This window comes from Thermobia domestica, chromosome 2, assembly GCF_964235325.1.
Source record: "Thermobia domestica chromosome 2, izTheDome1.hap1.1, whole genome shotgun sequence".
Classification (NCBI taxonomy): Eukaryota; Metazoa; Arthropoda; class Insecta; order Zygentoma; family Lepismatidae; genus Thermobia; species Thermobia domestica.
The window spans coordinates 327,282,058-327,294,068 of record NC_137455.1 but is presented as its reverse complement, the minus strand read 5'-3'; the positions used below and the strand labels follow the sequence as shown (position 1 = coordinate 327,294,068).

At 37.7% G+C, this 12,011-nt stretch overlaps 1 protein-coding gene across 3 annotated transcripts in view; it reads right to left on the bottom strand.

Annotated features, from left to right (window-relative positions):
• Window positions 1–12,011, bottom strand: part of timeout (circadian regulator timeout) — a 1,048,389-nt gene that overhangs the window by 974,637 nt on the left and 61,741 nt on the right. For all 3 annotated transcript variants that reach the window (XM_081749081.1, XM_081749078.1, XM_081749079.1), the window contains exon 10: window positions 6,819–6,931. In XM_081749081.1, the coding sequence (XP_081605207.1) occupies window positions 6,819–6,931 (113 nt within the window). The remainder of the gene's footprint in view (window positions 1–6,818; window positions 6,932–12,011) is intronic.

The following is a 12,011-nucleotide window of genomic DNA, read 5'->3' as shown; positions in this document are numbered from 1 at the left end:
TTGGATCGGATACAGGAAGACGCGATATTCCTTAATACAGTTATCTTCAGCGATAAGAGTACATTTTGTATCAGTAACATGGTAACACCCACAACTGCAGAATCTGGGGCAGCGAAAACCCACGTTAAACCACGCCAACTCAAGTCCGTGACAGTCCAAAGATAAAGGTGGTTTGTGCCCTTAGTAAATTTAAAGTATATGGTCCTTTTTTTCTTCATGGAAAACACTGTCACTGGTATCGTGTGTCTTCGTGTGTTGGATTTTTTTTTTTTAATTCCTCAGATAGATGAAGTGGAACTACAACAAAACGTGACCTATTACTATGCGCAAGATGGCGCACCACCACATTTTCTCAAGGAAGTTCGAGATATCCTTGATATTCGCTTCGCACGTCAGTGGATTGGCTGTGCAGGTTCAATTGCATGGCCACCTCGTTCCCCAGACTTACCACATGTGGATTTATTCCTGTGGGGTTTTGTTAAAGATCGAGCGTATATTCCGCCCCTACCTGACAATCTTGCAGATGAGAAATCTCATCTACGCTGTCGTTGTAGAAGTTACGCTCAATCAGCTGGAATGAGTGTGGGAAGAAATTGAGTTCCGGTGGGATGTTTGCCGCATTACCACCGGCAGTCACATCGAACCAAAATGAGACTTTGATGTTAAACGTGAAGAATTTTGTTGCAAATTGATCTCTCTCTCGTTCCTGTAAGTATTCTCAATAACTGTCTATATGCTTTCAAAGTTGTAAAATCCTTTTTGACTCACCCTGTACTACTAACTTCTTCTTCTTCATGATGATGATGATGATGATGATGATGATGATGATGATGATGATGATAATTATTATGATGATATAATAATAATAATAATAATAATACTCTCAAAAATCTATTTCTTATGCCTCGAATAAAAGAGAAAATGAAATTAGTTTTTTTTCAGTTTCATATCCCTGTATGCTAGAAAAAACGGTAAAACCCTGAGAAACCCACGGACACGACGCTATTTACCACAAATTCATATGGCCTGGAATTAAACCACAAACCTCTCGCAACAGAGGCTTGCGTTCTACCACTGAGCTACCGTTCCCACATTTAAGGTAAAGAAGATCAATTATGCTACGTTCTCGACGGCGAGAGCTCTAATTATTCAAGTGCGACTGATTATACGTGTTAACACACAAACATATAGAGTCAGTTTTGAAATGACATGAATGGATAAACGGATAACATTTTCTATTTGACAACTGAAAACTACCTACGTGACTGAGTGTGATTTAAATAGTTTTCCGAAATTTGAAAAAAAAAAAAAAAAAAGAGTCCAATTTTCAATCCCTTGTAACTCCTTCCCTATTTATTTGAAATACGCCATATCATGATCATAATATCTGGTACTAAGAAACTTCGGAGAACACTGTCCCGTCTCCAACACAATCTTCAATACCAAACATGGAAATCAATAATTATAATTTTGACGTTGTTAATCCAACTATTTATATGCACGATTTGTTTTGCTTTTGTTTTTCTATCCACTTGTCAGATCTTTCAAATAAATAAACAAACAAACAAACAAAAAGGGGGTTGTGTTTACAAATGCAAATTATGTTGTTTTAGCAATTGTATAACATTTATGACATGTGATACTGTTTATGAATCAATTTGTAAAATAATTATTAAAGCTTTTTGTTACATAATGCTTACAAATGTATTTCTCTCTCAAACTGGCGATTTTCTACAATCATCAAAACTTTAGATTTGAACAACCACCAGGAATACTTTTTTTCACTTTCAATATATATATATATATATATATATATATTATAAAATTGTAAGTGACTATGTGATTCTTAATCTCCTTAACCGCCCAACCGATCTCGATTAAATTTTTGCCCTAGATGCAATTCTGGCCTGGGAGTGTTTCTAGCTATTCACCTTGACGGTAGAACTTACGGAAGGGGAGGCGGGGAATTATAAAAATAAATAAAACAATAACTCTTGAACCAAAGGACCACTCTCGATCAAATTTTCAACTTAGATGAGGTTCGTGCTTGGGGTCTTTTTTATCATTTCACTTTGACGGAGCAATGTAGAGGAAGAGAAGGAGGGGAAAATATACTAAAATCAATATATATAAAAATAAAAGTCACTATGTTCGTGAGTTAATAGCTCTTGAACCACCCGATCGATCTCAATCAAATTTTCAACATAGATGACCTTTGGACCTGGATTTTTTTTTTTATCATTTCAGTCTAACGGTAGATCTTAGGGGAGGGAGAGAGGAAATATATGAAAATTAATAGAACTTAATAACTCTTGAACCACCCGACCGATCTCGTTCAAATTTTCAACATAAATAATGTTCGGACCTGGGATGTTTCTTTTATATTTTCACGTTGACGGTAGAACCTAGGGAGGGGAGAGGAGGGAGATATTTATGTATAAAAAATAAATAAAACTTAACTCTTGAACCACCCAACTGATGTTGGTTAAATTTTCAACATAGATGATGTTCGGACGAGGGATAATTTTTGTCACTTAACTTTGACGGTGCAACGTAGGGGACGTGGAGGGATATATATATATATATATATATATATATATATATATATATATATATACGAGGGTCATTCGGAAAGTAAAGAACGTTTTGCGCTAGCGCGTGCGCGTGTTCTCCCACCCCCGCTGCCGCTGGATTATTGACCTGGGCATACTTTAGCCTCAGTCTGGCACCAGCTGCGATCTGCTACGGTCCGTTATTGCTTAGCTGTGCGACTGTAAAATGTGCGATACAATTACTGATCCCCGCCAAGTGTGAGGTTCGTAGTGTGATAAGATTTTTGAATGCAAGAAAAGTGCGTCCGATAGAAATTTGTAGACAAATCACTGAAGTGTATGGAAATGTAATGAATGAAGCATCAGTTCGTAAGTGGTGCATTATGTGTAATGACGGACGGACGAATGTGCACGATGAGGAACGCTCGGGCCGGCCTTCTGTTGTGACTGACGAACTCAAAGGAAGAATTGAGCGGAAAATTCAAGAGGATAGGCGATTCACTATTGATGGGATGCACGAATTCTTTCCTGAAATTTCAAGAACTTAAGGACGCTGTTAGTGATTGGTTCAACAGTTTGGCGGCAACTGTGTATGCCAAAGGCATAGAAAAACTTCTATCACGGTATGACAAGTGTTTAAATTTACACAGCGACTATGTCGAAAAGTAACTTAAGTATCACATAGTATGTAACACAAATTTCGCCTTTGTATATCAGTTATTAAAGTGTTTATACAAAAACGTTCTTTACTTTCCGAATGACCCTCGTATATATATATATATATATATATATATATATATATATATATATATATATATATATATATATATATATATATATATATATATGTGTGTGTGTGTGTGTGTGTGTGTGTTTGTATGTATGTAAAAAATAAAAAAGAAAGTGACTGTATTGTGACTTAATCACTCTTGAACCACTCAACCGATCTCGATCAAATTTTCAATATAGATGAAGTTCGGGCCTGGGGTGGTATTTATCTATTCACTTTGACGATAGAACTTAGGGGATGGGGAGGGAGGAGTTAAAAAATAAATAAAATTTAATAACTCTTGAACCAAACGATCAATCTTGATCAAATTTTCAACATAGGTGAGATTCGGGCCTGAGGTGTTTTTTTATCATCTCACTTTGACGGTAGAACTTAGGGGAAGGGGATATATATATATATAAAGGAAACTTAATAACTTTTGAACTACCGGACCGATCTCGATCAAATTTACAACCCAGATGAAGTTTAAACCTGAGATGTTTTTTGTCATATTACTTTCACGTAACTTAAAGGTGGTGGAGGGAAGAGTCATTTAAAAATGATCGAAAATGACCAATATTAGTTTCAAATTCATGGTTTTCGGAGTCGTTGGGATGAACAGTGACACTTCTGATGCCGTTTAAATGCAAATTCCATTCTGATGTCGTTTAAATCCGAATAATATATATAAATGATCGAAATATTCCAAGTATATATACCTTTAAGTTTTACGTCACACGGTTATGCAGGCTAGGCTAAAGGGGACAGTGATGATAAGAAATGTATGAAAATGCTGGAATGAAGAAAGTAGGAGGAAACGGGAGAATTACGAGAAAACCCACGCACACGGTGTTTGTCTACCACAAAGCTCACTTGTCGCGAGCTGGGATCGAACCAAGGAACTCACGCACTAGAGGAGAGCACTCTACCACTGAGCCACCGCGGCCCTTTTACACTTTCAATACTATCTCTTCCATGATACACAATTATGATTTCCCACTGTAAGTCAATCGGTCTCTATTATCTTTACCAGTTTATCTCTATTATCTAAAATCATTTTCTCAACTACTTTGTTAACCCTAAGTTCTACTACAAAGTAGTGAGTTCAGTGAACTTCGCGTTGTTCCAAATTCATCTCTATACAAAAATGAGTCGTTGGAAAAAAATCAACCTTCATAAGTCCGTGAAAAAAATATATTCTCCTTGCATGCACACTTCACAATAGTACACAATACACCAACAATTGCTCAATGTTCACTAAAATTTCACTAAAACCAACATTTAAATCAAGCATGTGTGTCAAATGTTTTATTTCGCCAAAAATATGTAAAATTACCAATACCAGATTGTTTAAAAAAATATGTCTTTAGGTACTAATTAATTTAGTATATAAGCTCTACATATGTCCCTAAAATAATGGCATTTAGGCATATCATCATAGTGGACACTTAATTCGAGTTCTATTTTAAGTATAAAGAGTATCTACAAAATAAGCAATTCCGAATGGTATTTATCGATTATCATAAATATTTAATAAAATGCAAATCCGGTTACATAATAAGTAACAGTTACATAAAAATATATAGAAAGTAACAGTTCGTAAAGTTTCGGATCGTGGTTTGATATAAATACAGATTTTCACTGTTGAAGAGACCCCCAAAGGTTAGACGGTGTACCTCTGGTGCTAGGGATTAATTCCCTGTTCGATTCTAGTTCAAATGAGTTCGTTGTGGACAACATCGTGTCCGTGGATTTTCTCAGAGTTTTCCCTTTTTACCCACATTTTCATTCCACCAATAATTCCATCACCATCCACGTTCTTTTATCACCTCTAATGAAGCCTGGGGCCGCGGTGGCTCAGTAGTACAGCGTTCGCCTCTGGTGCTTGGGGTCTCTGATTCGATCCCAGTTTGCGGCAAGTAAGCGTTGTGGTGGACAAACACCGTGCGCGTGGGTTTTCTTGGGGTTCTACCGTTTCCTCCCACTTTTTTTTATTCTACTCTTTCATTCATTTCTCATCATCACCTTTTCCCTCAACCTCGGAGCAGCATAATTGTGGGACGTTAAACTAAATATTTTATTTCATTTCATTTCTAATGAAGCCTATCAGCCATAACCGACGAACGTAAAACTAGAAATTTCCTTTTCCCCAACTTTGGATATTGTGCTGGGATCTTAATCTGTAACACTGAATGATAAATACAGTATTATAAGTTCTCGTGTGGCACGTACATTTGAAATATGTAATGACTTTTATACTGAAATATGTAGTGTCATTTGAAGGAAGAAGAATGAAAAAAATATATTTATATTGGTTTGAAAACACTATTGACCTCATAATATTGCAAAATATGTCAAACGATTTCCCCTTGTCGACACTTGAATCGTACGAAATCAATCAACTGATTTAAAAGGAATTTCAAGATAAATGACCCATACTTTATATATATATACAGGGTGTTTCAAAATGGATATTGAGGTTTTAAGGCTTTGCAGTATTTATTACAATCAATTTCCATTTATAAATAATACACCAAATGAAAGCGGAACTCAAACAAATTTGTACGCACGCATGTGCATGTATTGTTTTCTCCGGCTGCCGTTAGAAAGCGCTAGTAGCAAAGATCGCAACTAGTGAGGAGAGAGTTTTTTTGTGTTTTTCACATTGTGCAAAGACTGAATCTGTAGTTACAGTGCAACCGTCTGTGTGGAGAATTTTAAGGAGACATTTTACAACTACGTCCTTACCGTTTGCAGTTGCTACCACCTCTACAGCATACAGACTACGGTTTACGTGCCAACTTTGCAAATGAAATGTTGCTGCATGATGATCAAGATTTTCTGGATCGTGTCGTCTTCAGTGATGAATCGACATTTCACCTAAGTGGCGATGTGAACCTCATAATCTTCGCCATCTGGGGTTCAGCAAATCCTCACGAGATGGCACAGTTTCAACCCGGCAGAAAGTTCATGGGTCTAGGATTAGGATTTAGATTTCTGGGCTTTCTACATCTAAGGCCATTTAGCCCTTCACGTTTTGAGGGATGACGTCCCTCGGCGAGCACACAATCCGAGGAAAGGGAAGGAAAGAAGCGGCCTGGGACCTATAAGTTAGGTACCACCCCGGAATTTGCCTGGTGGGAATGAGGAAAACCTCATTCAGGGTGGCTGGCCTGAAAAAGCGTTTTACACTTTTTCGACCGAGTGCCCCCACCGGGAATCGAACCCGGGAATTCATGGGTCTATCAACTCGCTATGTGCCATGTGAAGAACGGTGCTCATATTGAACATTTGTAGTAAAAAGTGTTTGAGTTGCTCTTTCATTTGATGTTTTGTTTATAATTGTACGTTAAATGTAATAAATACTTCAACCCTTAAAACTCCGACATTCAGTTTGGAACACCCTATATATATATATATATATATATATATATATATATTGAAGAGGCAGGTTTACTTACGACTTCTTTTTATTTTTTTAATTTAAAGGTACTCACCTGACTAAGCCGACTTTGAATTTATAATTACGGTTGAATTCCATAAAGAACTTCATAGCCCACATGTAATATGTTTCATCATTTTCCTCTGTTCTAGCTCTCTGCAAAGCGTCCTGGAAGAACACAAAACATTTTTTTAAAAAAATACATAAGCTAACTAGAAAAGAGAGCGAATCTGATATACATATGCAAACGAAAGGAACACAGAATACCCACTGGAAAGAACAAACATTTTTTTAATGACTCAAAAATATTCCGAGCTGCTGCTCACTAAAAAGAAAAACATACAGAAAAAAGTAAAATATTCATTTACATACACAGATACGAAAAAGAAGTCTCAATGCAAAGAACTGAAAAATATTAAAATATTTCAGTACGAATGAAGATTGACTAATATGAACTATTATTAGAAAATATTGAAAAGACAATACAATGCAATTAAAGAAATTATTGAAACATGACACGTCACTTAGTCATTTTGTTTTATTTCTTCTCCTTTTGTCTATTCTGAATACGTTTCAATTTTAAACAATTCTACTGCAAACAAAGGATTCGGAGCTGTTTAATGACAACTAAGGGACGGATGCTTTATTAGCATTTCCCAAGGAACAGACAAAACCAGGTCAGGCGAAAAAGAAGAAAAGAATAGGCGAGACTAAAGGAAATGCAGAATAATAATACATTCAGAAATACATTAATTGCAACAGAAATTACTTCGTAATTTAGTTTTATTTCCATGATTATGTTCTGAATACAAATACGGTCGGTTTCTAAACTTGGAAATGAATCGAAGAATAAGTGCAGCAATGATATTGGTTGAAGGACTCAAATATTTGTCAATGTAATTTAATTTCAACTTCTGCTCATATACGAGATGAGAAATCCTACAGAATTTTACTTTTTTAGAATGGGTTAATGTAATTAGAAATTGCAGTATTAATATAATTAGAAGTACAGGGTTTGTTCGGAAAGTAGTAGGACTGATTTTTCCCCGCCAAAACGTGGTGAAGGAAGATGTTACTGCACAGGTTGGATGGGGGTGGGAGGTCTTAGCTACCAGCGCGCCAGTCGTCTCCAAGCCTTCACGGAGTGTAGATCGAGTTTAAGGTGAACCCCTTTCAAGGTGTCTTGTCATCTTTACAATGAATCGTTTGTTAGAGCAGCGTTACGCCGTGAAGTTTTGCGTCAAACTGGGTAAAACTGCGAGTGAGACCCATGACAGATCATGATCAGGACTGCTTATGGGAGTGATGCCATGGATCGATCAAGTGTTTTCGAGTGGCACAAATTATTTCGGGAGGGAAGAGAGCAAGTTGAAGATGAGTAACGGCCAGGAAGTCCCTCAACGGCAGTGACGGAAACTTAGTGAAAGTGCTGCATTTTACGTGAAAGTACTCGAAAGACTCAGAAAAAGAGTCGCCCGAGTCCGTCCAGCAATCGCTGTATCATGGAAGCTTCATCACGACAATGCGCCGAACCACATCGCCTTTACTATCATGGACTTCCTGATCAAACATGGCATCACACGGCTTTCCCAGCCACCCTATACCCCGCATGTCGCTCCTACAGTCTTCTTCCTCTTCCCCCGATTGAAAGGGCCCATGAAAGGAAGGCACCACGGCTCAGTCCAGGCCATTTAAGAGGCCGTAAGAAGAAGCTGAAGATCATTCCAGTTTCTGCGTTTCAGAGAGCCCTCAGTGCTTGGCAGAGTCGCTGGAAACGCTATGTTGATGCACAAGGGGCATAGTTTGAAAACTATTAAGTTGATTGTCAAAATTGTGAATATATATATATATATATATATATATATATATATATATATATATATATTTTAATTCAGTCCTACTACTTTCCGGACAAGCCCTGTATTTACAACATTACATTTACACAAGGATCATTTATTTGTAGTGAATACAGGTTACATTAATTTAAATTAATTTAGTCTTAATTTCCATGTGATTATTACGTATAACTGAGTAAGCTTTCTCACTTCGCAATAAGGAGATATCGAGTTCAAATTTCACAACTAGTCACGCTGAAATGAAACTTTTCTGGATTGTTTTATATATAAATATTTCATGTATATCTTTGAACATACCGGTTTTTGTTTCTTTCACTTGAATTCTTTTTTATTTATTTAATTAATTTCTATCCTATTTTTCGATTGTTCATATTCGTAATTCAAAAGAACATCCCAATCGGTGTAATTGGTTTGTTAATGATCACCAACGTATAAACTGACATTAAAATATGAAAATTTCTAGATGTGGTATTTAAGTATCCTTTAATACAGTGTTTTCCAATAGTTTTTTGGCTGAGGACACACTTGACTGAACATCAACGGATTTGCGACACACTTTTTTGATTTTTATTTAGTAATATTCGGACCCAAGAGGAACGGGAATGGGGAATGGCGGAACTTCATAACGAGGAACTACATAATTTACTGTATACGGTTTACCCAACTGTGGCAGTACTCGATTTTCGAGTAAAGTAATTTGTATATTTTGATTCTATTTTAATGTTTATGTCACAAAATCATTTATTAAGGTTATGGGAATTAAATGTTGTATATGTGAGTAAGTGCAAGCTGCACAATGTTGCAAATGTTTGTGTCAGCAGTTTGTTGTAAACAAATGTGTATAAGAATGTCTTCGTTGAGAGTCTGGCAATGTAGGAAGGAAATGTTGACAATGTGTCTATCCTCACATTAGCCAGATTCTAGAAATTGTATAAAGTGAATCTGTAAGATTTCACGAATTTCATGAGATTACGGATGTGCGGAGAATTGCTTAGAATCGGGAAATCAGAACGTGTCGAGGATTGCAATTTTGAGTTTTGACACATGGAAGGAATTTGTCTCTCCATGTGAAAACGGTGTTGCACGTGCTGCAGCAGACGACAAGCAGACGACGGAGGTTGGACAACGCTAAACAAAACTGGAGGACGAAAAGGTTTTGGGATCAAGTCCTGGAAGTCCATAGAGGAGTCCTCAGGGTGCTGTTGACCGAGTCTATGATCAAGTCTTAGTGATCATTCGTTGGTTCGAGTTTGGAGAACCAAGTTCTATCCGAGAACCAGCCGGATGATAGGAGGAGAAAATACTTCATATTTCAAATCTTTCTAACGACGTGGAACATCACGCAGAGAGTAGCATTGAGAGGAGCCATACCTTAATGCTCGTTTCCGTCTTTCAACAGCAAGGAGATTCAGCTTAAAGGAGCCGAGTTCAACGCCGGAGCAACGAGGGAAAGACACCAGTTCATCCAGGTATGTGTGGCACCGATTCAGGGTTCAAAAGCTCAATACTTGACCGTTTCTGTACCCGTCTGGCAAATGATTCTTAATATCCGTCGTTACTAGCGTTCTGAAATCTTACAGTACACTCATAAGCATAACTAAATTCAGTGATATTAAATTAATGAAGTGGACGTATTGTTATTTGATTTATCCCCAAATGAGAAACCTCTCGCAAATTAATATCAAAGTTCTTCCCACTCATTCTAGATGGTGAGTGGAAGGCATCCAGTTGCACTCAATTTTGCATCCCCAATTAGGCACTGAGTGGCTGGGTTGTCACAACATTGTTAGGAACATCAAGTCTAGGAGGTTTAGGTGGGCAGGTCATGCAGCTAGAATGGAACAAAGTAGAAACGCTTTCAAAGTCTTGACTGGAAGACCAATCGGAAAACGACCATTAGGAAGACCTAGGCGCAGATGGGAGGACAATATTAAGATGGATATCGCAGAGATTGGAACACAAAGTAGAAACTGGATCCAATTAGCTAAGGATAGAAGTCAGTGGAGAGCTTTTGTGAACGCGGCATTGAACCTCCGGGTTCCATACGCCATAGAGTGAGTTAGTTAATATTACAAATTATAAATAGTATAAGAAATGAAATGAAATATTTCAGTTTAACGTCCTACATTTATGCCTTGTTTGGGCTACGACAGACGGTGATTAAGGCAAGTGATGATGATGATGGAAGAATTGGAATGATAAAGTGGGAGGAAACGGGAGTACCCTGACACTTTTCTACCACAATGTTGTCCACCACAAGCTTACTTAGCCAGAGATCGAAACAGGGTCCCCACGCACCAGAGGTAAGCGCTCTATCACCAAGTCACCGTGTCTCCCATAATAATGTAGAATACAAATTTCTTTTAGGTAGTGATTCTATGTAGTAGTGAACAAGTTGCTGCCGCTGAAGGCGTTAACTGACACAGTCTGTCTCAAAATTGGTTTTAACTACTTATTAGGAGTTTCGTGATTTTTAAATCTTCAGTTTTGCGACACACTCTATGGGACTGTGCGACACACCGTAAGGGACTTCGGAATCACTGCTTTAATAATAATATACTATATAAAATGAAGACTAGTAACTGTTGCAAGCCAGTTATTACTTAATAAAAATATTCATCCTCATCAGCTCACTAAAAAAAAAAAAAAAAAAAAAAATGAATACGAGGCGCATCCTGAAGTAACTTTTCCACGCATTCCATAGCTAGGAAACCGTATGTTGCGCGAAGCGACTTCCTACACGTAAGAGAGTAAGGTCCTAGCATGGCGCACGTGCCAGCGGAATTTTTCTAGTGCTCTCAGTAGCGTCGTGGCAGTAGTTTAAGATGAACGTTCCTATTCCAGCTTCCGCCGTGTGTGAAGTGCGAGCAGCGATAAAGTTTTTGAATGCACAAGGCACAGTGCCAATTGAAATCCATTGTCAGCTGGGCCAGGTCTATGAGTTTAACGTCATGAGCACGCAGATAGTGCCGGGAACCCTCCTCGCTCCGAGCGTTTACCATCTGTTCTTACACCTCAAGAGATTACTGTAAGGTCAGAATCAGTATTTTCAGAATGACGGAGAGGCGGAGGTTGTCAAACAGTGGTTCCAATTTCAGGCGGCCGACTTCTATGACACAAGTATAGTCAAGCTGGTCTCTTGGTATGACAAATGTCTGAATTCCGGTGATGAATATATTCAAAAATAGCTACACACATCCTGTATCTGGCGCAATAAATGTTTCTATTCAATTGTATTTTATTTCTGTTCAAGGCGTTTGGGAAATTTACTTCGTGGATGCGCCTCGTATTTAACATAATGCTTCTCGTTTATGTCAGGCTGGAGATACGAATAGCAGTGAAAAATAAAGAACGATAATGGAAGGCTTTGTCGAATAAAAAATAGGGGAGGA